Source organism: Penicillium psychrofluorescens (genome assembly GCF_964197705.1).
Source record: "Penicillium psychrofluorescens genome assembly, chromosome: 5".
Taxonomy (NCBI): domain Eukaryota; kingdom Fungi; phylum Ascomycota; class Eurotiomycetes; order Eurotiales; family Aspergillaceae; genus Penicillium; species Penicillium psychrofluorescens.
In genome coordinates this window covers 676,749-703,479 of record NC_133443.1, presented here as the reverse complement: position 1 = coordinate 703,479, position 26,731 = coordinate 676,749, and the positions used below count along the sequence as shown (strand labels likewise).

General features: G+C 48.2%; 5 protein-coding genes across 5 annotated transcripts; 3 read left to right on the top strand and 2 right to left on the bottom strand.

Moving 5' to 3' along the window:
• Positions 1–722: 722 nt before the first annotated feature.
• Positions 723–4,138, top strand: PFLUO_LOCUS7531 (DNA-directed DNA polymerase delta; the record flags this gene model as incomplete). The annotated part of the gene is made up of 3 exons (XM_073785185.1): positions 723–1,115; positions 1,167–3,349; positions 3,400–4,138. 3 exons carry the CDS (start codon positions 723–725, stop codon positions 4,136–4,138), a joined length of 3,315 nt encoding a protein of 1,104 aa, XP_073641566.1.
• A 1,013-nt stretch (positions 4,139–5,151) lies between these two features.
• PFLUO_LOCUS7530 (uncharacterized protein) lies at positions 5,152–6,060 on the top strand (the record flags this gene model as incomplete). The annotated part of the gene is made up of 1 exon (XM_073785184.1): positions 5,152–6,060. One exon carries the CDS (start codon positions 5,152–5,154, stop codon positions 6,058–6,060), a length of 909 nt encoding a protein of 302 aa, XP_073641565.1.
• Positions 6,061–8,518: 2,458 nt separating this feature from the next.
• PFLUO_LOCUS7529 (uncharacterized protein) lies at positions 8,519–11,628 on the bottom strand (the record flags this gene model as incomplete). The annotated part of the gene is made up of 6 exons (XM_073785183.1): positions 8,519–8,841; positions 9,081–9,575; positions 9,640–10,008; positions 10,061–10,972; positions 11,032–11,427; positions 11,499–11,628. 6 exons carry the CDS (start codon positions 11,626–11,628, stop codon positions 8,519–8,521), a joined length of 2,625 nt encoding a protein of 874 aa, XP_073641564.1.
• An 8,704-nt stretch (positions 11,629–20,332) lies between these two features.
• Positions 20,333–21,683, bottom strand: PFLUO_LOCUS7528 (uncharacterized protein; the record flags this gene model as incomplete). The annotated part of the gene is made up of 5 exons (XM_073785182.1): positions 20,333–20,481; positions 20,532–20,629; positions 20,684–20,881; positions 20,938–21,211; positions 21,275–21,683. 5 exons carry the CDS (start codon positions 21,681–21,683, stop codon positions 20,333–20,335), a joined length of 1,128 nt encoding a protein of 375 aa, XP_073641563.1.
• Positions 21,684–24,089: 2,406 nt separating this feature from the next.
• On the top strand, positions 24,090–26,671 carry PFLUO_LOCUS7527 (uncharacterized protein; the record flags this gene model as incomplete). The annotated part of the gene is made up of 10 exons (XM_073785181.1): positions 24,090–24,098; positions 24,180–24,369; positions 24,399–24,642; positions 24,706–24,943; positions 24,992–25,377; positions 25,428–25,536; positions 25,588–25,711; positions 25,764–26,032; positions 26,095–26,456; positions 26,533–26,671. The coding sequence occupies 10 exons, from the start codon at positions 24,090–24,092 to the stop codon at positions 26,669–26,671; spliced, it is 2,070 nt and encodes a 689-aa protein (XP_073641562.1).
• Positions 26,672–26,731: the final 60 nt, after the last annotated feature.

The window sequence follows — 26,731 nt, the reverse complement described above, 5'->3', positions numbered from 1 at the left end:
CTCCATCAAGTTGAGGCGTCTCAGAGTCGAGCAGAATGAATCAAGTGTTCTAAAGATGCCACGGTGGATTGTACATCAATGAAAGGCAAATGGACATGTCCCACTTTGACTCAGGATTCCATTGGATTCTAAAATGTCGTGGCAGGGCGTGTATCATGCGACCCACATCCCTGCAAGGCAGAACTGACCCAGGATTATCGATCAGAGGCAGCAACAGTGACCAAAAGACAAGGGTCTCGGCATATCCAAACCAACCCGGTCAGTGGCGCAAGGAGAATCTCGTGTCCTGTCACCGTTTGGCGGGGACGAGTCATATTTCTGCCGGCAGAACGCGTGTGACTGTGATGGGGCTGGGGAATGCGACAGTTGTTATCTAGCATCAAATTAGAGAGAGGGGGCTAACAGACACAACTATCAAACGATAATCATGGTGCCCTCGTCCGACTCTACTCAAGCTTGTCAAGGTACAGTGGTGTACCAAAAGTCTGCATTTCTCTGCCTACCGCCTAAGCGGTAACGTGTTTGGTCCACCCGTGTACACCGCCTCCGTTATCTCGTCTTATCGCACGTGACCCCACGCGTAGAGGGCGTAATGGGCGTCACGTCGCGTCGGGTCCCTTTTTAATCCTCTCCCATTCCTCTGTGTACTCAACCTCCCACCCACTGACGTGTCGAGTTTGTTATCCCACAGCTTCTGCACATCTATTCTATGAATTGCCGCCATGCCTGAAGCTGTCATGCCCCAGAAGCGGGTGCTGGGCGACGCCACCAATAGTCCCCGCAATGTTCTCAAGTCTCCCAGCGCGCTGAAGAAGCGGAAACTGGACAACGAGTCCGCGGCTCAGCTCCTACGACCTTCCCAGAATGGAACACGCAAGGGCTTTGGCTCGAGCCAGCCACAGAAAAGCCAGTTCGAGGCGGAGGTCCTCGAGAAAATGACCCAGGACATCAACGGCTTGAAGGAGAACAACTCCGAGAGAGACCAACAGTGGGAGCGCCCGCCACTGGGTGACTTTGACGAAAGCAAAGAGAATCTTTGCTTTCAGCAGATTGATGCGGAGGAAGGGTCGATGATGGGCGGAAAGATGGCAGTCCGGCTTTTTGGTGTCACAGAGGTGAGCATAGCCTCCTGCCTACGTTTGTGTCTGATCTAACTCTCCGACCAGGAAGGACAATCGGTCCTACTGCACGTCACCGGCTTTCAACACTACCTTTATATTGCTGCCCCTGTCAATTTCACCAAAGCAGATTGCGGACCCTACAAGGCTTTCCTCGAATCGAAACTTGCCCAACACGGGCAGGTCATACAATCCGTTGATATAACCATGAGAGAAAACATCTATGGGTTCCAAGGAAACCAAAAGACTTACTACATCAAAATCACCGTGACAGACCCAAGATCGATCAGCAGACTTCGCAGCGCGCTGGAAACTGGCAGCGGGACCATGAACTACAAGGGCCTGTGGAATTCAGCTGACAAGGGGATTCTCACATTTGACAGTATTCAATATTTGCTGCGGTTCATGATTGATACCGGTCTCGCCGGAATGGCCTGGGTTGAGGCAAAGGCGGGGAAATATCGCGTTCTTCCTCACCGCGAAAGGCAGTCCAATTGTCAAATCGAGGCCGCCGTCGACTATCACGATATGATCGCTCACCCGCCCAACGGAGAATGGGCGAAGATGGCGCCACTCCGCGTTTTGTCCTTTGATATCGAATGCGCCGGCCGAAAGGGCATCTTTCCAGAGCCCAACCAAGATCCAGTCATCCAAATTGCCAACGTCGTTACCCGCTACGGAGAGTCGAAGCCGTTCGTTCGAAATGTATTTGTTCTTGACACGTGCAGTCTGATCGTCAACACACAAATCCTCGAGTTTGAAAAGGAGGAGAACATGCTGAACGCGTGGCGCGATTTCGTGGAGAAGGTGGATCCCGATGTGATCATCGGATACAACATTTCCAACTTCGATTTTCCGTACCTGCTCGACCGGGCAAAGCATCTGAAATGTACTGGGTTCCCATACTGGACCAGACTGAAAGGCATGAAGTCAGAAGCGAAGGAAACAAATTTCTCCAGCAAACAGATGGGCAGTCGTGAGACGAAAGCGACGAACACAAACGGCAGAATTCAGCTTGATCTCCTTCAATTGGTCCAAAGAGATCACCAACTGCGAAGCTACACCCTCAACTCTGTATCATATGAGTTCCTGGGCGAGCAGAAGGAAGATGTGCACCACACGATGATCACAGAACTCTTCAACGGCACCCCCGACTCGAGGCGAAGACTGGCTGTATACTGTTTGAAGGACGCGTATCTGCCGCAGAGACTGATGGATAAGCTAATGTGTCTCGTGAACTATACCGAGATGGCAAGGGTCACAGGCGTCCCTTTCAACTACCTTTTGTCTCGTGGCCAACAGGTCAAATTTATCAGCCAGTTGTTTCGAAAGGCTCTGGAACAGCAGCTTGTTATCCCCAACGCCAAATCGAACGACGAGCAGGACTACGAGGGCGCTACTGTCATCGAACCAGTGCGAGGATACTACGGTGTGCCCATCGCGACCCTCGATTTCGCATCGCTGTATCCCTCCATTATTCAAGCGCACAACCTCTGTTACACGACGCTTTTGAACAAGGCCAGTGTGGAGAAGCTGGGTCTCAAGAAAGACGACGACTACATTGTGACGCCCAATGGAGATATGTTCTGCACTACCAAGGTTCGCAAGGGTCTATTGTCGCAAATTCTCGAGGAGCTGTTGTCGGCCAGAAAGAAAGCCAAGAAAGAGCTGGGCGTGGAGACGGACCCGTTCAAAAAGGCTGTGCTGAACGGTCGACAGCTTGCCCTGAAGATCAGCGCGAACAGTGTCTACGGTCTTACGGGTGCCACAGTTGGCAAGCTACCCTGTCTCCCAATCGCCAGTAGTACTACCAGTTACGGACGTCAGATGATTGAAAAGACCAAACAAGAAGTTGAGGCTCGCTACACTATCGCCAATGGCTATTCTCATGATGCTCAAGTCATCTACGGTGATACTGACTCGGTCATGGTCAAATTTGGGGTCTCCGAACTTGAGGATGCGATGAAGCTTGGACAGGAGGCAGCCGACTTTGTCTCATCCAAATTTATCAAACCTATCAAGCTGGAGTTCGAGAAGGTGTACTTCCCATATCTTCTGATCAACAAAAAACGGTACGCTGGGTTGTACTGGACGAACCCCAAGAAGCATGACAAGATGGACACTAAGGGTATTGAGACTGTGCGGCGCGACAACTGCTTGCTCGTCCAAAACGTCATCGAAACGGTGCTGAACAAGATCTTGATAGACCGAGATCTTGACGGCGCTCAGAAGTAAGTATCTCGTGTTCCTTTTTGCGTCCACAAACTAATCCGCTGTGCAGCTACGTCAAAGGTACCATCTCGGACCTTCTGCAGAACAAGGTTGATATGTCGAAGTTGGTGATCACCAAGGCACTCTCCAAGAGCGACTACAGTGCCAAACAAGCGCACGTCGAACTCGCCGAGCGCATGCGCAAACGTGACGCGGGATCCGCACCCACCCTGGGTGATCGTGTGGCGTATGTCATGATCAAGGGCGCTACCAATTCGAAGAACTACGAGCGTTCCGAGGATCCCATCTACGTTTTGGAAAACAACATCCCCATTGACACCAAATATTACCTGGATAACCAACTCGCCAACCCATTAGGACGTATTTTCGAACCTATCCTGGGCGAGAAGAAGGCTGGTCAACTGCTTACTGGTGAACACACACGGTCCATCTCCGTCGCTGCGCCTAGTTTGGGTGGGTTAATGAAGTTCGCCAAGCGCACCCAGACCTGTATGGGATGCAAGAAGCCGCTCGCTGGCAAGGAAGAGATGGCCGGCGCGGTGTGCGAGAACTGCCGGCCTCGTCTAGGTGAACTGTACACCAAGACACTGACCAAGGTGTCCGATCTGGAGGTTCGGTTCGGTCGACTGTGGACTCAGTGCCAGCGCTGCCAGGGCAGTCTGCACTGCGAGGTTATTTGCTCTTCGCGTGATTGTCCGATCTTCTACATGCGCATGAAGGCCAAGAAGGATGTAGAGGATTCGCAGAAGGAACTGTCTCGGTTTGATTTGGACCCAGGTGCCTGGTGATTTCATTTTCGGTGTGTTTTGGGATGGGAGTGCTTCATTAATGACGGAGTTGGGGGTGTTCATATGTCTAGTGGAAAGTAGTGACCGTTAATGCCTTCCATGTCGTAATCAGAGAGACACTCTTTCAACCCCTAATGACAAGAGTCCAGAACTAGAAGCTTCCAATGAGGGGTTCCCTCTGTACAGCTAATAGCTCGTCATCAAAATTCGGCCATCGCATATCTGCATAGTTCATTCAGTTCATGCAATTTTGTAGTGCACGCATCACTCTACATTATAGCTTGTTCCACGGCCTTCAGGCACTCTTCCTTCCTATAATTCTCCGTCAACCATCCATATCGGTGCCACTAACGAGTGGGGATAAGCCCTTCTCTAATCGGGGCGAAGCGGCTCCGTGATCAACGGGAGCCATGCAGTTGATGGCGCAGACCGCTCACTACCATAGGCCGTCTTGGCCATTTGAGATATAGTGAGCCTACGCCTGCTCCATATTGTATGGACAATAATTTCGGGCTGCTAGAGATCGAGGATTTGGGCCATTTTGCGGTGGTTGGTACAGGTTTGCCTAAAGTTGGGGCGAAGTGACCATGGACATAGGCTATGTCTGGGGGTTATAACAAGGTAGGAATATTTTGCTTACTCGGAATTATACGTGGTTAGTATTATACCTTTAAGCCTCTACTACTGTAGAGACTTAATCGCCGGTAGCCTTGGATGGTTCTCGTTTCTGCTCTTCTTTTCGTTATTAGGCGTTTACGCAGAGCTATTACCGCCCACTGACAGTGACAGAACGCACAGACATCGGTTGTGTATGGATATAAGCCGCAGCCCGTAGCACGCCTAATAAAGCCATGAAAGTCTTTCTATCCAGTAAGTGCGGCATATCGTCACGCCACCACGCCGCCAAAACGGAGGCCAGAATTTCTCGAATAATTATGCTGCCTGGCAATGCGGAAACATTGATAAGCAGCCACTCTTCATCGTAGATCTCCCACGGTGCAAATATCGCGAATATGTCCAATACAGAAGGAACCATCCCCTTTAGCATTCCCAGTGTGCAAGAGCAATGTTTCACGTGGTACAGAACGATTGGCGACATCAACAAGATACCGCCGCTAATCTTGATACACGGAGGTCCGGGCACTGGCTCTGACTACCATCTCCATCTTGCCGAACCACTCGAAGCTGCAGGTATTCCTTGCATCTTCTACGACCAGGTTGGCTGCGGACGCTCGTCACTCATCCGCGAGAAAGCCGAAGATGAGAGTTTCTGGGGCTTCGATTTGTTCTGTGCTGAGCTCGACAATCTCGTGGACCACTTTGAGCTACGCAAAGTCGGATTCTCTATATACGGCCACAGCTGGGGCGGCATGCTAGCCAGTATATATGCTGGGCAAAAGCCGGCTGGTCTTCACAAACTAGTCATCGCAAATTCAATTCCGAGTGCAGCCCTCTCCGCCAAAGAGAGTGAACGTTTATTTCGGCTGCTGCCCGTTGACGATGCTATCATACAGATGGATGCGGACGGGGATTATGACAACCCAGCATATCTAGAGGCGGGTTATCGTTTCATGAAAAAGCATTTTTGCATACTAGAACCGTGGCCTGCCGTACTCGCCGGCATCAGAGCATCACGTGAAAGCAGCACGACAATGTGGAAGACGAACGGCAAGAAAGGTATCTCCCTTATTCGACAGCCAGGCTTCATGCATGACTATGATGCCATCAAGACGGCGGGGAGTATCGAAGTGCCAGCACTGCTCCTGACAGGTCGGTACGACAAGAACAATGAAGCGATCATGAGCCCTTGGTTCAAATCCATACCACGGGTCAAATGGGCCGTGCTGGAGAAGTCGAGTCATATGGCAGCTCTTGAGGAGCCCGCCAGATATGCCGGGCTCTTAACGGATTTTCTGCTGTAGAGACCCTCTTAAATTAGATTATATCATATCCCATCCGAACATATGGATGAATGCTTATAGGAGTCATATCCGCTTAAGAGGATCTATGCAAATTGGCATCTCACATGAAATTTGGCTCGTAGAAAAGTGTTCTCAGATCATGTATCCACGTAGGTAATTAAATATGTGACTAAGAATCTATAATCTTTTCTATTATGACAAAAATTGACTCAAGTTGAGTGTCGGTTTCTCGGCCCAAAACCTCGGGCCAAAACATACGCAGAAAACAACTCAAAACAAACTCCCTACTTATCATGTGTTAGCTAGCGGAGTGATAACTAACCTCAAAATCTACACACCCTACCTAGAATTATTAATCATCGATTTATTTTGGGATTATAGTATTCTAGTTCAATTCAGTGTATACATTCCGGTCCAGCAACAACCAATTCTCTCCTCCAATTTAGCGATGGACGATCTTCTAGGCCACGTTGTGCTCTAGAAATATAGTCTCATTTACTCGCTCCTTAGTCTATCAATGTGGCTTCGGAACGCAAGGACAATTAGACGAGGCCCTGCGACGGCTCTCTTGTTTGCGCCGCGAACACTCTACTCTTAGTGCGCGCGATCGACTAAGTCATTGGACTGACGCCAATTGAAAGTACGCTAATTGTGCCTAACTGGCCTGACGAGGGAACCAATAACATGAGGCCCCACTATTAAGCGGGGAGACTAGTACTTTTAGGCGTCCTACCAGTTAAGATAAGGTAAAGCGGTATTCAATTGGCATTTGTTGAGGACCAAAGCTACAATCGATTGCTAGCGCATCTATCGACAAAGAACGAGTTCGATGACGAAAAGAAAGAACAAGATGAAAGAAATGGTGAATGACTAAAATACAAACAGAGCAAATGATGCCTTCGTGGCCGAGTCGTCCTATAGCCTATAGCCTTCAGTCTGCATCAACATTTTAGAATTTCCGCTAATATTTCGGCAGAGAGCCTGTAGTTGGAAAATAATTACTAGTATAATACACTTTGGACTAGAATAAGACTATTCCTAAAAGGCTTTAGCGAATTGACATAGGTCAGGTACTACGGCCCGGCACCGTAGGTATACATAGGAGGCATGGCATCCCCCGTCTAGTCATATTATTAACGGACTCAAACATTTCATTCAACTTTTTTAATAACCTCCCTAAGACGCAGTTCACGCCTCAGGCGTTTCAAAACAAACCATCATGCCTGCCACGATCTCAAAGACCTTAGCCGTCGCAGCAACCATAATCACGGCCCTTTCTCCTTCTGTCCAGGCGTGCCTTAATCTCTACGGAACGGCAAGCCCGGAGACGATCTGGTACATAACAACAGTAGACAACGGCCTGCAGACATGCGATGTATCTTATCAAAACCCTGGTGCGTCTCCTAGACCCCTTTGTTAATTTTTCTCGATTCGACTTGATCAGTCTTACGCCGATATTTAATCTTGCTTTAGCGAGGAATGTTCAATCCGCGCACTAGCTGACACGTTAAATAGAGTGCCTCAGCGGCTACTCGATCTCCTGGTCGGGCAACATCGCCACGTATTGCAACCCTTACAACTGGTCTGTAACCTAGCCATGACCCAAGACGTATAAAATGCTAACGGCTTACGCTATATAGTTACAATATCGCACTACCCCTCGATTGCGATCCTGATGGTGATTGCACATTCAACTTTTGGACATTTTGCTAGGGCAGAGGAGGCCGTCGATAGTCATTCTCTGGGCCTGACTATCCAAACAATGCCATAATTTCTCGTGCACATAGGTGTAAATATAGCGCTTTTAAAGACAAATAGCTGTCTTGGTCATCAACAAGACTTTACTGAGGTATAGAGTGCTGCGTAAAGCTTAGGTAGTCTTCTACATCCATACATTACTCCTTCTTATCGTAATCATCGCTCCTCGTCTTCGCCCTCATCATCATCATCTCCACTTTCTCCTTCTCCTTCCTCTCTTTCCAACAGATCCAGCACTACTCCGAAATTCTAAAAAATGCAATAATCCTGTCAGATTTCATCCAGTTCCGGTAACTTCGCCCGCAACACTTTAGGACTTGACTCATTTTGCCTGATCATCTCTCTTTCCTCAGGCATTATTGCGGACACAGTACAGTAATGGAAAACGGATTTAAAGCTGGAGAGGGAAAAACATGCGGAAATTAAAAAAGCTAGGCTTCAGGGCTTATTGCTTCAGTCATCTGGCCCATCGCCGTGCAAAGCCCTAGTAGTTTCTCTACAGCGAAATCAATCATTACTACGATATTCGTTATTGCTTGTGTATCACCTGGCAGACAGTGTTGATGTAGATTCATTCAACATCGCCTTTCACCTTTAGACTCTGTAAACTCAAACCCCTAAGTCCGTTGAGCACTCAGCTTCGCTCATATCATTTTTTTATATCTTGCTGACCTCAACTACCTTGTTATCTTGGTGTCAATCAATAAGCCCCATCACGCTTATGCCACAGAGAAATCGGACTCATCTCGATTGGACGCGAATAGCCACTTTGAATGACCGGTCCAGCAACCAGCTCCAAGTTCTCCACATTTCCTCCACCCTCTTGAAGGGCCCATAAGCTAACCCCTAGATAGTTGGCACCGTGATAATTCCAAATACCCTCAGGAACGGGGAAGATATCCTGTGGTCCAATGTTGTGCACCCATTTACCAAATTGGTACCCGTTGACATAGATCTGGCACCGGAGGCTAGATGTTGTATCCGTCGTGTTCGCGAATGAGAGAGAGATAGGGATATCGTAACCTGTTGGCATGTCTAAGTTAAAGGTAGTGGCATAGAATGTTACCCCGGGCTGGCTTAGCCCTGCCATTGGCCCAGATGGAGTGCTATTCCATGAGTATGTTGGTGCCCCGGGTAAATGGTAACCTTGCCGTTCGGCGAATAACCCCCCTTTAATATTTAAAAATGGTTAGCAGTGGCCGGAGCAAGAACTTCGAAGGTTTTCATGTTGGTTGAAAAGCGGGCTTCAAGAGTAGGCTTACCCTCGTTTAGCGGACCGCGCGTGTGGTCTTGGTAATCCTCACCACCAAGGTTCCCTGTAAGCTTCCATGAAATATCTGACTTATGATGGCCAGACAGCGAATAATCTAGGATTCCGCGAGGAGTCTTCATGTCGCTCGTTCCAGCGGAACCATTCTCTTCGAATCCCATTTGATCAATCAGAACAGTAATGACGTAAGTTTTTCCGTTCTTGGTAGGAAGATTCCAAGTCTGGTTCATGGAATAGGCCGTAATGGCACCAGAAAAAGATCCCACGAATTTATCATTGAGCCATATTGAGTGACCATAGGCTGAGCCGCCCTGAGTCTCCAGGAACAACTTTTCATTCCCATTGGCCCGGAATCTGCCACGGTAAAGTAGATAGCCTGTGTTGTAGCCATAGTCTGACGCATATAGTGAGACTGGGGTGGTAAGATTGCGCTCGGTGTTATTGCTGGCGGTGAGAGAAGCTGCCGTCCACATGCTATCGTCGTAGTCTGGAATACAATGGTAAGAATCTCCAGATCAATCATCCAAAAATCAATAATTAGGAGAGCGTACCTGGCTGAATTTCTGGGAGAGAATCCAAAGCCTTCCAGTCAATCTTTGAAAGGTCTGGCAAAGAAAATCTAGGCGAAACAAAAGTTGAAACAGCCTTGATAACACCATGAGAGTTTTGTTGAAAATCTGTGGATTTGCCGTTCAGGAACAGAGACGTAGTGGCTTTGTTGGCACCAATGATCTCGATGTCCGTCGTGGCGTTGAAATCACCAGTCAGGTAAACATTGTCCTTCTCCACTTTGACAGTTCTCACCAAATAGCCAGCTTTGACAATAGGAGATGTGAAGAAGCTCGTGGAGTTTGTGAAGTTGCCTGAGACTTGATCGCTGGGCAAGTCAATGGACCAGTAGTTATACGCGGAATAGCGATCTGTCGTTGTTAGCTAGAGTAGTTTTTTCGCAGCCTTATGGATATCGCTTACCCATTAGATAGACATAAAGGCCAGAAGATAGCCTCACAATCGTTCTCATCTTAGCGACAGTATACTGGATCACTGTTGAATCAGATTTATTGCCAAATTTGACAGAGTCCTTGATGCCTTCCACAACGATGGGCTGGCCACCTTGTTCAATAGCCAGCTCGTGAACTTCTCCAGGTCCACCATATACAATGAGAACGCGTTGATCTCCAAACAACCTCCACGTGAAAATTTCAGCGGTAGAATAAAGGAGATTGAGTCCTGCAATATCGTAGTCCGTGACGTGGAATTTAGAGTCTCGACCAACAAGTGATAAAGACCCACCCAGCTGGGGAACAGTAATGTTTCCCTTACTCGTCGGCATGCTGATTTGATACTTTTCGGTTGACTGCGATTCATATACCGCATGACGAAGAACAAAAAACTTTGTGGTATTTCCAAAGAGTGCTGTCGTTGCGATGTTCATGTTTCCCGTATATGAGCCATTGGCATGAGAGTTGTTTTGTGGCACGGCGTGGAGATACTCGGGCGAGGAGTGCAGGAACATCGCTTGAAGCTTCAACTCGCTGTAGTTCTCTCGCTCGACTGTACGCAGCTCAGTAATGGGGGCACCATAGTCGTAGCTAGTGTATCCTTCAGGGTAGCCCAAATTACCCCAGTTTGTTCCACCAGCTCCCATGTAAACATTGAAGACTGTTGCTCCAAAGCTGTAGATGTTTTTGAAGAAGATGCGTTGATATGGGGGCCCTAATCTGGCTGCAGTCTTGTTGTATCCATATCCTCCCCATGGATCCCAGCTTCCGCCTTGGCATTCTATGACTGAGTAAGGTGTATCGGGCGCCATTTCCTCGTGTAAGTCTCCATAGTCAGTTGGAAGAGCATCAACGGGCCATTGGTAGATGTCATCGTCAAACCCTGGAAAGAGACCTTAGTTTTCAACACTTTTTGGTTGCCAGGTAATGTTTTGAGCTTACCCATGGGGTAACTATCGTGTCCATAAACAGGCCATTCTGGAGGTCCCTGATCATAAAAATAACCATGTGGGCTATTATCATTGCTGATAAAAGGGATCACGATACCAGCATCTCTGTACTGGTCCTCGACAGCTTTGAAATAAACAGGGTCGGGGAATGGCGGGTTGCCCGATGAGTACTCATTCTCGGGCTGGAGGAGAATGATTGGGCCGCCATTTGTGATCTGAGCCTTGGCAATGATCGATCCAATGCTCGACACATAGTTTTGGGTAGCATTTAAATATAGGGGGTTTCTCGTTCTGAGCTCCACTGGGATGCGCGACAGCCACCCGGGAAATCCACCACCACTGACTTCAGCATTGATGTATGGACCCGGGCGTGCAAGGAGATATATACCTGGGGTTTGAGTTCAGCAACAATTCTGATTTTAGAGAAAAACGTATTGCTTGGTAGTCCGCGAAGCTTACCTGCTGTTTTTGCAGCTTCAAAAAACGGCTCTAGAGCGAAAACCCCCTCGGCTTCGAATTCTCCCTTTTTCCCTTCCAGAAGTGCCCAGTCGACATAAAATGAAACCCCGTTAAAGCCAATCGACTTCATTTTCTGGAATACATCTAGCCATAGCCCTGGAGCTGGAAGTCGAAAGGGGTGAAACTCTCCAGAAAAGAACAAAACACGCTGACCATGGACAAAGAAAGAGTGCTTCATTTTTCTTGGTTAAAATTTCTAAAGCCGAAGCAGAATTGAAATGACTAACCTTGTCCCATGTTACAATGTCCTGAGATCCGCCTCCTGTTGACGCACTGAGCGCAACATTCTGTTGCACGAACGTTGTCGCGATCGTAATCACAGCAAGAAGGTGACGTAAGAACATAATGGGCTCATATAATTGGGGTCACGTCCATAAATTCTAGTATTTCTTTCACCTGGGGAGATGGGTCCATCGTAACTTTAAGAGCAGCATCTTAGGCCAGGGCCTTAGTTATTAGGTCGCATCATGAATTACGGGGTAAAGCCTCCCTATTACGGAAAAGAAATTCAATTCGGGGTATTCACTGAGCGAATGCAACTGAACAGACGGTTTGTTATGGGGCCCAAGGTTGTAAAATAGTAGATCGGCATCACGGCATTGGTGTTTACACAGTCGCTAAGCCGAGTCTGGGGCTTGCAGGAAATAACCGATAATGAACGCGGGGATAGTCCCACTTTTTCATTGATCAATGCGCTGCTGCTTCGCTTCTGCGGATGTTTTGAACAACACTGCTATGACGAGGTCGGGTTAATTGTACCCGAGTCTGAGATAATGAAGTCAACACTGCAGTGAAATCTTAATAGTGCAGTATCTATAGAGATAAACTCGATAGAGCAGCCGTACTGCCAAAACACGTCTACTGCACATAGGCCCACAAAAACATATTTTCCCATGGGAGATGGCACTTTGCCCTGATAAACATTATGTTGCGGTTTTCCGTGTGACTGAAATCAGTTTAGATCCACAAATGAATAGGAGGGCAGAACGCCGCGTTTGCGATGGCTACAGCGGACGATAGTTGCAAAGGGCCAAAACGTTACAGCCAATCGTACTGCCGGAAAAAATATTATCTAATTGTCTGAAAATGCTTAGTACACCGTATCACTGTGTGCCTCTTATTCTCTAAGGTTGCCCGGCCACACCCCCTAACAACTAGCGTGATGCCCGCCACCTTCGACTTATTACTAGAGCGCGGGTATTCGATATCTCGACTTAATTTTTGGACTGCATCCGGCCCCAGCCAAGCATTACGAAGGCGGAAAAATGGGGCCGTAGGAGGCTACAGGGGGCCATCATTAACTAATTTAATTCCTTCGGTTCCTTCGATTCACTTGGTTTGATTTTTCATCAAGTGGTCAAAGGCATTATTCGCGTACATACCCCTTTTGCCCCGGCTAAGCCAGGATGCAAATTAGATCTCTCCGTACGGATTATATAGTAGATATAAAGGGCGGAGTACCCCATGGTTAGATAAAAAAACGTTCGTCATCCCATACCCAATTCCTAGAATACAGTCTCTAAGTGCATAAAATGGTGTTGAGGACTCTACTGTTTACGCTCTTATGGGTTTCTGCCCTCGCATCACCTCTACACGATACGACAATTCGATCCATAGAAAAGCGCGGCACTCCAAACATTGAGCACGGAGCATTTTCTCCCAATAAGCAAATACAGATCCAGGACGGACTCAAGGATGCCTTAACCTTAGCGAGTTACGCTCGACATGCATTGAACCAGGATTCGATGAACAGAGTCTACTTAAAGTATTTCCGTCAAAGGGACAAAAATACAGTCAAGGGTAATCATCTACCCGATATATTGATTAATATGAATGCGTCATTAACAAGCTAGGCAGAGGTGTTCAACAACATCCTCGGCGGACCCACTTCCGACCGCGGAAGCAGTCTCTTAAGGTCCATTACGATTGTCAGAGACTACAGGGACCCCGAGACAGGGAGATATCACTGTACTCGCCGCAGCCGTCAGGCGGTGTTTGACGACAAGAGCCCGCCTGAAATGATCATCTGTCCTGTTGCCTTTACCTACGCCGGCGGGATTGATAAAGCCTACCGCGATGTCGCTGCGGTTACTTGTGATACCGTTGGCTACGAGGTGTCAAAGAGGATGAACACAATGGGCTCGACCATTTTGCATGAATACACGCATTTCACGAGGTTGGTAGTTCCGCCTCTGACGGCCGCAACTGAGGACTATGAAAATAAGCTTCACCAGTTAAAAGTCATAGCGAGGACTGGCGATGCTGTCTATAACGCCGAGAGCTACGCTCAGTTTGCGAACGAGGCGTTTTGGACCCTCAAGTGTGGGAGGTGGTTTGATGAGGCTGATCCGTATGCAGAATCCTCGGGCGAAGGCTGCTAAAGTTCTCTATCGCTTGAAGATTCTGTCGGATGAGTGGCATACGTGCTAGCAACATCTGGCGCAGATTTTCAGATAGTCCCTACTGTTTACTCGCGTTTTCTTCTCTATTTAATGCGAGCATTGAGTTGGGTCGCCGGTCCAGTCTCATCGGTTTCCTTAACTCTCGTCTCCTTTGATAGCTATCGGTTATTGACCACTACAAATGTGATGGCTACTTTGGCCAGTTTTGCCAGGGATATCTACGCTATCTGGTGTATATTGCACGAATCGAGCAGGCTATAGTGCTGAAGAGTATGCCTCAATACATTAGGTTCTTACTCTCAAGTGGCAGAGTTATCGATATCGACTTAGCTCTTCTATTACTTCATTGCTTAAAGAATCTCTACAAAGAAGATTAAGTACAGATTGGATCGAAATCAGTTTTAGTAATTTATTCTCGTTGATTCTGTCTCGAACTCTATTTTACATCACGCTATCACGAGAGGCTCTAAGAGTTGATCCACAGGAAACGTGACCGGGCCGCAAATTTGAAAGTTGGTCGGCGAGGCCTTCCTATCGCGGTTGCAACGGCTAGCTCCCCCCCTTTCCCAAGCAATCGAGGGTTATCCCGGCGGAGCCTAATTGCCGGGTTCACTTGCTCGAGCTGGTCTACAAGACAGCCACATGACGCATTCACTAACAAAAACGGCTGCCTATTTATTTTGCCATTTAAAAGTATTGTTGATCTGGCATGTAAACTTCCTAGATAACGAGAAATTCATTTTTTTTAACGCAAAGGAGGGAAAACGACCCAAAAAATGGCAAGCACACCTCGAGTGGATCGGCCTGCAGAGGTCGGCATCGGCGACAGCGTCCAGCGTCACGGTTCTCCGAAGAACCCCTCGCCCTCGCCCAAACAGACGTCGTCAAAGTGGAGGTTTCTTGGACTATGGGTGATCCTTCCAGCGACGGCCGTGGTCGCCGCTGTAGGCTCCTGGTACGCCAGAGCGACAATTGATCCTCGAGACTATGCGGCACGCACTAAACATGTTTTGTCAACGACCCCTTTGATTGACGGACATAATGACCTCCCCCTTCTGATTCGGGAGCAACTTCATAATCGACTCTATGATAATCGATTCACCTTTGAGAAAGGCTTGCTGAGCCATACAGATGAGACCAAAATGCGGCACGGTCAACTAGGAGGGCAGTTCTGGAGTGTTTATATTCCGTGCAATGAGACGGATGTCACAGATGATCCAAACGTATGACACCTACGCATATTCAAGAAATGAAGCCGTGTGCAAGTCCTCGTTTAACTAATATTCTTTAGTGGCATGTCCGCGACACGTTAGAACAAGTCGACATCGTTCATCGCTTGATCGCTGAATATCCAAAGGTTCTGGGATTCTGTGACTCTGCAAACTGCGTATCAAAGACTTTCAAAGCCGGTAAAGTTGCCAGCATGATTGGCATCGAGGTACGAGAACGGGTCTGATGGCCGTTGGTGCATATTCGTGGTCGGTCTGTCAACTGATTACATCAGGGCTTGCACCAAATCGGCAATTCCTTGGGCGCTATACGCCAATTTCACGAGCTGGGAGTCCGATACATTACTATCACCCACAATTGTGACAACATTTTTGCTACCTCTACAACCTCGGTGGCGGCTGGAAACGAAGATACAGGCCTAACCCACTTCGGCTATCCAGCGATCCGTGAAATGAACCGCCTCGGTATGATGGTCGATCTGTCGCATGTCTCTCACAATACTATGCGCGACGTTCTCAGCATAAGTCGGGCCCCCGTTATCTTCTCCCATTCCGGGTCATTTCAAGTTCAAGCGCATCCACGACACGTTCCAGACGATGTCCTCTTGCGGGTGAAACAGAATGGGGGAGTCGTGATGGTGCCTTTCGTAAATTATTTCTTGAATATGAAAAATCCAGAGATGGCCACCGTACATGATGTCGTCGATCACATCATTCACATTGCGAATGTGGCCGGCTGGGACCACGTCGGCGTTGGGTCCGATTTCGATGGCACTCCGGAGATGCCGATTGGACTTGAAGTAAGAGAACTTTTTCTTGTTTCGTTCGTATTTCACTCCCTTTTCCCATGGCTAATATGCTTTGCAGAATGTATCAAAAATGCCCGATCTTATGGCACTCTTGATGGAGAAGGGAGCGACCGACAAGCAAATCGGCCTTGTTGCGGGGAAAAATATACTGAGGGTATGGAAAGAAGTAGAACGGATGAGCAAGATAATTCAGTCGTCAGGAGAGAAACCATGCGAAGAGACTTGGGCTGGACGACATTGGGTCCCCTCAGGCTTCCGGTTGCCAGAGATGTTTAAGTAATACAGGGCACGAGCTGATTATTTGTAGAATTTTGATATCTGTTAAGGATAAAATAATGGTTCAATGAGATCGGCCTAGAACTCCGACGTGCCGAGCCACCATGTTTATATGGTCTTCCACGCTGTTTGGGCCGGATGATGCTTGCAAAATTTCCGAAAGCCATGCACCAGATTCCAGAACCTCACTATACCCCCAGAGTGACAATCTATATTCTAGAGGCACAATCTACGCTTCGAGGGAGTTTATCACTAAATAGCAGTCTCTGTCCCAAGAACCTCAGATCCAAGACCGGTTACAGCTTTTTTTGGCTGCAGTGGGCGAAATTATCCCATTATTGCTATCGATCTGTCTAGATCCTACCAGTATCTCGGAGGTCTATTATATTCTTAAACAGCAGAGTTTTATGATATTTCCAACGGCTCAGGGACGGTTGTAATTGCGAAGCAGATGCTGTACGCAACCACCTGTGAGCCATTACATTCCTTTTCAGGTTAGGACAATGTTAACCTTCAGGTCTCTTACTACCTCTTGCCACGATGCTCTGACGTTGCCCACATCCTGTCGGCGCCAAACTTCGCGAGTGACAATTTCTGCAACTTCCCAATTACAGAACCCTGCCCAAGCAGCATGTCGCAGACAAGCAATTGCACGTCGTCGCAAATCCTCGTTGACAGCTTCGCAAGCTGCGATGAAGCTCGGCCAAACGATGACATTCAGCCGTGCCGGTGTGAATCGAGACTTCAGTGAGTCGTGAATCTCCAGGTCGCGAAGAACACTCTCAACATAATGCTGCAAAATCATGGGATGGGTCTTCCGGACGCTTTTATAGAAATAAATAAGAATCGCAGAGTGAAGCGCTCTTGATATGCAATTTAGCATCTGTTGTGACGTATCGACACTATCGTCTGCGCACGTGGTAGGCATCGGACAGGGAGGCGCCATGGCGGGATTAGCACTGCGCTGGTCACTGACGGGCCATGTGACGATGTCACTCTCTAGACAAGAGGCCTTTTTCTCGATCTCATTTGATAGATTGAAAAGTCCCGAATCCGGCGGGGCAGAACATGCGATTTCGTCGATTAATTCTGTTGTGCGGGCAACAAGACGCAGCAGGGCTCTTGGAATACCCGAAACGGCGTCTTTTTCCTCCCCTGATGCATCAACGTGAAGATCCGACGCCGAATTATGGACAACCTGACCGTAACATAGATTTTGATCGCAAATGTCGGGTACATAACTCACAGGGGCGCTATCTTCCTCTACCAGGGTATTCGATAATAGGGTCTTTGGGTGTTGTGAACAGTAGTGACCGGAGGAGGCTGACTCCATCACTTTAATATAAAACAACATGCGATGAAGTGCCTTTGTCTTTCGCGAATCTCGATCCTTTGGTTTGCCTAAATTCCGAACAATTTCTTCACACTGACTAATGTAGGATCTTGCATCTTTTGTATCGCCGCTCACAATCTAGACCTTGTTAGGAATCGTCATTGAATTATATGGAAACGGCATGCCTCTTACCCGTATGCATACAAGATTTACTGCAGCCAGAAGGACTTCTTTGTATTTGAACTTGTCTCCAGATGCAGCCGGGAAGCTCTCAAGGTACTTGCTGAGTCCCGTTTGCGCAATGTTTCTGAACTTAATTGCTTGTGCTTCCCAATCCGTGGCACTCCATGTATCAGGAGAAAACGAAGATCCGGAGACAGCATGGTCCATCTGATGTCCCCAGTGATCATTGCTGTGTAAAGCTCTGAGCTGAAAAGAACTGATTGATAGCAAGCTGTAGAGTAGGGACACTCTCGGGAGACTCGAGTCACCAAGAACGTTTAGTTCCGCGTAGGCTTTCAATGCAGTGGGTAGATGGAGTTCATTCCAAAGAGATTTCTCGTTACTGGGAGGAGTAGCGGAGAGCGAGGGGATTGTGTGTTTTGCATAGTGCCAAAGTAGGTATTGGGCGCAACGTGGGAGATACGGTGAACTTGGCTTCAGCAAGTCTCGTGATGAAATCGATGCTGGGACTGCTTGAGATTTTTGCCATGTCTCCCACATTGAGTCATTGGGGACGTCTTTGTACGCCATGGGACTGAATGATTGAAATAGTTGGTCAATGTTGTTCGACTCCTCTGGTCCCAGTTGGTCGGTATCTGGATACGCCGAGCCAGCAGCTTCCACCAAACCGAAGGGAACCTCAGAAATGCCAACTGTCATATCAACATCATTGCAAAAGCTAGGCTGACCAAACTCAGTCCCGAATATTTCAAGATCTTCCCGGATAGTAAGGTTGGCATGGGCTCCAGTAGTTTCCTGGTTGACTTTTGAGTGTAATAATTCACCAAAGACGTTCTGGTTCTGGTTCTGGTTCTGGTGGGACTGTGAGGAAGTATCCTTGCTTTGGACCGCTGAAAATATGCCAAAAGGACCTCGCAGACAATGCCACGAAGGTTGCTCCGGGGAATTTGTCTGCGCCGCCTGAGTGTCTATCTCGGCAAGGATGCCCTCAAGCTGGGATGTCGAATGTGCGCTAATAGTCTTATCGACTAAAATTGCCGACATATCCTGTCTGGAATCCACTGCTCAGTGTATGTTAACATATGGGGACCAATTATCCAGAGATTTGAAAGCAAATACCCGACAACAGCTCTGTGCGCATCCGCCCCTGCTGTCGGTGCCCACCATCTTCGTGGCCCGTAGAAACATGTTCACTAACAGAAGGACGCCATTGCGGTAGCCAGTGAATTGTGGTCTCGTATCCGCGGCATGATAGCTTTAGACGCCTGCAGTTATTGCATGCTGGTTTCTGAAGATCACATTTGACTTTCCGATTGCGACAAGTCAAACACCCAGAAAATGTCCGTGTTCTCTCTTTCGCCAAAGCTTTCCTTCTGGGAGGCATTTTACTGAATATTGCTTCGCACTGATTCTAACCATACGCTAACGTTTGGTCAGAAGGAGCGAGTATCGCTGGAGGCGGTCGAGGGGAAGTGTTGTCGTTTGAGAAGGCGTCGCCGACGCCTCGCTTTTGGTACACAAGTGACTGTGTGTTCATGTGACAATGTATTGGCTTGCACTCTTCCTGACGTCGCACTTTCGAGGTCTGTCTAAAATGTGAGATTGTTGCTCCAGGGTTGTCGAATAGGATGTAATATTTTTCTGGATAGTGTCGCCGACATAGGACAACCCCGCGCTTTATCGCCGCCGGACCGGACGGGCCCAGAAACTGGGTCGGAACCCACCCATTCCAAGTCTAGCTCCTTATCATTGTAGTTCTTTATCAAGCCTAGCTCCTTATCATTGGTCGAACGCTTGAGAGTCAGCATTCCTATACCGGATCCCTTGTTGGTTAGAACGGGAACAACTCTAGAGACTGGTACGCCGGCCAATTCCAAGGGGTGGCTACATCCCGGAGACATGAACTTTGCCGAGTTTACTCAAGAAAACATACATCTGGCAGTCTCTGCGCTTGCAAAAGACGGAGGCAGCAGAGGACCATTGTAGAAATATATCATAATGAACTGAGAACGGGTTCCGAACGACTGTCCAAATCTGCGGTGGTACTGAGTTGGTGTATCGAGATGGGATCGAGCCATTTCAATGATCCGGAGGCAAAAAAGGATAATTTGGCTCTTTATGCAGACAAGAACACATCGAATTTCTAGATAGGCCTGGTGGTGACACTTGATTGTATCAAGAGAAATGTGGTCTTCAAACGGAGGAGTGAAGGCGAGACGCTTGAATGGTTGGAGAGACACAACTACATTCAGAAAGGAATGCGCTATCGCCTTCTATCTTCACCATCTTTTTTCACTTTGCGTCGTAGTTTGTGTTTAAGATAGTTTATCTACCACGATCAATAGCAATTATCGGAAAATACGCTCTCCAATTATCAAATATTATTTCACGTTTCAAGCTATCTATGCACTCACGGCAACGGCGTACCACTATAGTAGCGGCCCAAACTAAATGACCCATTTCTCTCGGATACGACCAGCTAATACTTTGTTTCATGTGCGTTTAGATCTCTTAATGAAACCTTTCAATCCATACTCGATGTCTACGCTGCGCTAGCTTCTGCCAGCTTGGGGTCTGTCCATGCTATTTCAGATATACCACTTGATGTGTCCAAGGCCACACCTTCCAAAACGGTCACATCAGGATAATGTACTGGAAATATCCAATGGAGCGCGTATGAAATTACAGCAGCTATACGTTATCAGCAAAGTTATCGGTCACGAGCGGATGTGTTGACTCACCCAACCAGAAGCCGAGCACAAAACTCAAGCTGAACACATGGGAGCCACCTTTGTCGACCTTCAACGCTGGATTCACAGAATTGACGAAGCCAGGCATGCTGCACCGAGTCAGTACGCGCTGACTTGCGACTCGAAAAAATGGAAGGGCATACCTTGGGAAGATAGCACAAACCCACGCAACCACTGTGCGCCAATTGACACCATAGTCGTACCAATAGATTGACATCCGTGATCCCTCGTACAAGTCTGGAATATGAAACTGACGTTTTTGGATCAGGTAGAAATGTGTGCACAAGAGTCCGATCATTGGACCGAGAAATACGGCGTATGCGGAGAGAACCGATAGGAACCTAAGCACGGATTAGCCAATTTGCGTTGTAATGCTAGAGACCAGGACGTCGCTCACGTTGATCCTGACGCCAGTTGCTGCCAGGGGTTTGGAGCGACACTGAGAGCGGCCAGAATGTATGCTCCGCGGCGGAGGTTGATATACTTGGGGAGAACACTGGCTACATCTAAGCCGCCTGCTAAGACATTGCCTGGGACGTTGATCGATAGTTGCGATAGAATGAACGCCACGGCTAGGAAGAACGTCCCTGCTCGAGCACCTGATCCACCCTGATCTTGCATGGCGGCAAATAGTGCACTTGGGTCCCACAGAGGTTCCCCCTTCCCATATCCTGAAGATGGTAAGCACGTCAACATTTGCGCAAGGTAAGAAGGAGAGGTAAGGATCCACCTACGTTTCTGAGTGGAGGCGGTGACGAAGATCCCAACAATACCGACTATGGAAGCGCTGATATTGAACGAGATAAATTGCGGCCATGTCACCTGGCTTGTTTTTCTGGCAAATCTGGTATAATCATTTTGGTTGAGAATACCAGCTGCAATACTACCGATGACGGCCATGATCGAGCTGCATAGAGCCCATCCTAGCGAGGACCCTGAGAGCTTGGATTCGCTTTCTAGGACTGATCCGAATCCATCACTGGTGCCAACAGCCCATCCAAGGAGACAGAACAGAGCAACAACGACAATTACCGATGCACCGTGGAAGTAGGGTCGTAGTTGAGTCGGTTTGAACCAGATGAAGATGCAGCATAGCAGGTTGAAGAGAATGTAGCCAACAAATTGAGCCCTGGTGATTCCCATGCTCACCGGAAAGGTGTTAGGGATTCCCGTGTCGATATCCATCCAAATGGCTCGAAGACAAATATAGATCATTTTGCCGCCAATGACGGCTTGAACGCCGTACCAGACTACCGACAGAAGGATTCGATTCAGGATCGGAAAGTATGCACCGTACATTCCTATCGAAAGTTTCAGTCTGACTGTTCCTTGCTTGGATACGTGGATGACTACTTACCCCAAACACTGCGAGAGACTATGGGGTATCCAAGATGACTTGTTGCGCCGGAAAACGAGTTAAGGACTGCAAAGCAGCTTGCGAGGAGGTTGCCGACCAGTATAGCAATCAAGGCTTGCCACCATGCCAGCCCGGAAGCAATAATGGACGAACCAGTCTGATATGTGCTAATGTTCATGTTCACCAGAAACCATAACTGGGAATATTGAAGTGCATCTAATGCATTCATGCTCAGTCGGGTGACTCGTACTTGACAGCGAGGCAATTTACTCACCCCATTTTTGACGCTCCGGGGGAACTGGTCGAAGATCATCATTGATCCATTTGTTTATTTGCTGGTCAGCAGGAAGCTCAAGCTTCTTCAAAATTCGTTTGATAAATGTGGCCATTCTGTACGGCGAGGAGGAGGATGGTGAAGGTTGAATCCAACTGCAGACTAGAGAAGACATGCATGTGGATATGTAGATGGCTGCTTATCGCAATTGATGATGACCCATGAATGAGCCCAGTTCTAGTACTGATACGCCTCCTTTCTGCGCGCTTTTCTCTGCGCTTATCGCCGGGTCGAACGATCGTGGACAATTTCCTATTCGGATCTGGAATATTGGTGAATGCGAAAAATCCTCAGTCCAACGATATCTGGTGGACGGGCTCGAGCAAGCCAAGCCGGCAAATAGGGTTCGCCGGGATAACCCCCGCTGGCTTCGGGGGAGTCTAGCCTGTTGCAACTACGATAGGAAAGCCTCGCCGACCAACTTTCAAATTTCCGGTCCGGTCACGTTTCCTGTGGATCCAACGCCTAGAGTCTTGTGCTATTTATTGCTCGGTAGTCGGAAATTGTTATTTAATGTTAATGCACGTAACATTCCTTGGAGGTGTAAGCAAGTTCTCTGGTGCGCTATCAGTCTAACTCACGGACAAATAAACGACAACCCAAGACAAACTCTTTTCGGTAGTAAAAATTCACCATGGCAAATCAAAGGGTTTATCGCATCGGTGTTGACGTTGGTGAGTGCCGAATTAATGGGTGAAGTGCCAAAGGCTCTCTGACCGCGAAACAGGTGGAACGAACACCGACGCTGTCATTCTGCGTAAGTAGCCTCATCATCCTTAATATAGAAATCGTATAGGATGGGCAGGGCAAGCTGACGGTGGCTATCCTGCAGATCCAGATGAGTCTGCTGAGCCCCATCGAGGAATTCGCAGCACACACAAGACACCTACCACGCCCGATGTTACGGAAGGCATCAAACTCGCGATTGAAGGCGCCATCGCTAAGTCGTCTATCTCACTGGAGAGTGTCTCATCCGTAATGATTGGAACAACTGTGAGTATTCTCTATAGGTCCTCCTGGGGATGTCAAAAACTTACCCTTCCTGGTTATCTAGCATTTCATCAATGCGGTTGTTCAAGCCGATGAACGCCATCTGCGACCAGTAGGTGTTATGAGAATTTGTGGACCTTACACTCACGAGAATCCGCCATTTCTTGACTTTCCTCCGATTCTGCGACGGATCATGAAAGGCCATGTGTCCTACCTAGATGGCGGGCTAGAGTGTATGTATTCGCCACACATTATCTGGTGTCATTTTGCTGACTGAAATACAGTTGATACGAGAGAGATTATGCCCTTGAATGAACGCCAAATCCGGGAGGAATGTCAAATCTTGAAGTCCAAGGGCATCGAGGAGGTAGCTGTCATCGGGATATTTTCTCCCTTAGATATCAAAGGTCAACAGGAGGAGACTGTGAGGAAGATAGTCCAACAAGAGATGCCTGACGCAGACATTGTGCTGTCGAGAGACAGTAAGTGCTCGATTTCGTCCAGCTTAATCAGACTGCTTTGGAAGTGGACTAATGACTATATCACCAGTCGGCCAGCTTGGTTATCTCGAAAGAGAGAATGCAACCATCCTGAACTCATCTATTCTCAAATTTGCTCGTTCTACAATCCGAGGTTTCAAGCAAGCAATGTCGTCACTAGGCTTGTCTTGCCCATTGTTCTTAACCCAGAATGATGGCACGATCATAGATGCTGTGCAAGCAGAGAAATGCCCAATCAAGACTTTCTCCAGCGGTCCAACGAATTCAATGTCAGGAGCGGCATACCTTTCAGGACTAAACGTCAAAAATGCGGGGCCTGTAAATACTCAGGTCATCGTGGCAGATATTGGCGGGACTACGACTGATGTATGCGCACTGTAAGTCTTGATCATACGTCCCTCAGAGTTAAAACGCATCTGACTCCTCGGACAAGTTTACCATCAGGTTTTCCACGGCAGGCAGGGACATGGGTTGAAATTGGTGGTGTGAGAAGCTCCTTCTCTATGCCGGAAGTTTTCTCGGTTGCGCTAGGTGGAGGAACCAAAGTAGAGGAGGCCGATGGGAAAGTCCATGTCGGCCCTGAATCTGTCGGGCATAGATTGCTTTCCGAAGGACTTGTCTTCGGGGGGAATGTCTTAACAACAACAGGTAAGTACTATGCTATGCCTACTCACCAGGAGCTAACCAGAGTCAAGATGTTGTCGTTGCAAGTGGAAAGGCCGAAATTGGGGACGTCTCTCGTGTGAAGCATATTCCCATGGAGACTCTCACCAAAGCACGATTGCGAATCAAGAAGCTACTGGAGTACGCGGTTGATTCAATGAAGTTGAGTTCTGATGATGCTACCGTTATTCTTGTTGGCGGAGGGAGCATTGTTCACATGGATGATCTTGAAGGAGTCAATAAGATCATTCGGCCCCAGTATGAACGAACCCCAACGCTCATTTCTCCCTAGTTTTGACCTGACGGCTAATTCATTGATAGGTTCCACGACTGCGCAAATGCCGTGGGTGCAGCAATTGCTAAAGTCTCCGGCCAAGTTGACACAGTCGAGGTGTTGGAAGGTCGCAATGAAGATGAGGTTATTGCTGCTGCCTGTGAGGAAGCAAGGAAGAAAGCTATCGATGCTGGTGCGGACCCAGAACTTGTACAGATTACTTCTATCGACAATATGCCTCTCGAATACGTGGCCACGAAAGCTACCAGGCTTATCATACGAGCTGTGAGTGGTCACGCATGCTACACAGACTCATTTGCTGACGATTTACAGGCTGGGCCATTGTCCCAGGGGGCGTTGCTTACGAATGATACGAATGGCATCGCAGCTGATCCGGAAGAAATCACTGAACGTAAAAAGACCTCGGTGATGTCGAACAAAGAGAAACTGCCCTCGGACTTTATTGTCAGCCCCTCAGCGTCCGTAGATATACGGCAGTACAGGCCGGAAGTGGATGAAGAAGGCACTTGGTGGGTCTCAGAGATCGATTGCGAATTCCTTGCAACGGGTTGCAGTGTTCTAGCCTGTGGCGGAGGGGGACCCGGTTATTTGACCTACCTAGCTGCGCGAGCAGCTATTCAGGCAGGACATCGTCTACCGGTGGCCGATTTGGACAGTCTTTCCCCGGATGCATGGGTGATGGGGAGTATCTCATTTGGGTAACTTCATCCTCGCGTCGATCTGTTTTTCAAATACTGACGGTGCTCAGGGCGCCAACTGTCACATTAGAGAGGCTAGCAAGTGGCACAGAAGGAAGAGATGCCACCAACGCGCTTCTTCAATGTTTCCCCGGAGTCAAAATGGGAGCTCAGATCGCGGTATGGATGATCGTCTCCCGTATTCGATAGATCGCTGACGAGACCTACTAGGTTGAGATTGGAGGCATGAACGGAATAAGGCCAATGGTCATGGGTGTTGATTACAAGGTGCCCACTGTTGATGGGGACTACATGGGTCGAGCATACCCGCGGCTATACATTATGACACCTTTCCGTGAGCCTCCCCTAGCCAGGATAGGTGCAAACGAGGCGCTGACAATCTGCAGTTTTCGGTGAATCAGCCACCCCTTGTACTCAGGCAGATGGCAATGGTAATGTCGTTACGGTGCACAAGGCTTCTGACTTCCGTAAAGTCGAGAAGATTCACCGCAAGGTCGGTCTGGAGCTTGGCCTCTTTAGCCAGCTGGTATTGCCACCAATGACAGTGGAGCGTGTCAAAGAGGTCGGAACGCTAGGCACAACGTCTCTAGCTTGGTACATCGGCCGCGCTGTCTACCTTGCGAAGCAGCAGAAGACGAGCATCATGGATGCAATCGTAAGTGGATCCTAATCCCTTTGCAAGATGCAGGTGGGATACTGAATCGCCTCACTTTACAGTTGGAAGCCAACCCTTCAGGGCGTGTTCTGTATACCGGTAAGATTATCTCTGTACAACGACACGTCTCTGCGGGAGGTTACACCGAAGGTTTGGTCCAATTGAAGCCTATTGGATCCGAGGAGCAAGAATATGGAGACAATACCCTGACCGAAACTCGACACATGCGTTTGCCCTTCCAGAACGAGTATTTGTACGCCGAATTATTTGAACCCGGGCAGAGTGTTGAGAAGAGGGGTGAAATCTTGTGTACAGTTCCAGACTTGATTTCCCTAGTCGGCTCAGATGGCTACGCCCTGGGGACACAAGACCTGAGGTATGGAGTGAGAGTCAGTGTCGTTGCCTTTACGGCACATCCACATTGGTATGTATTCCTCTGATTACTGACATTGCACACCGATCTTGCATTGAAAGTTCGATCGCTCACTTTGGCTAAATAGGTACACGAAGAAAGGCATTGAGATCGGAGGGCCCAAAGAATTCGGGTTTGAGGACTTGGATTTCATCCCTCTGGGGACCCCATACTATGAGCCCAAAAGAGTCACCAAGGAATTTAGAACGGGAAAGAAAGTAGATTAGACTGTCTTGCGTTGGTTATTTTCGAAGGCTGTGATCTCGACCTTACCTACTTACAAGGTC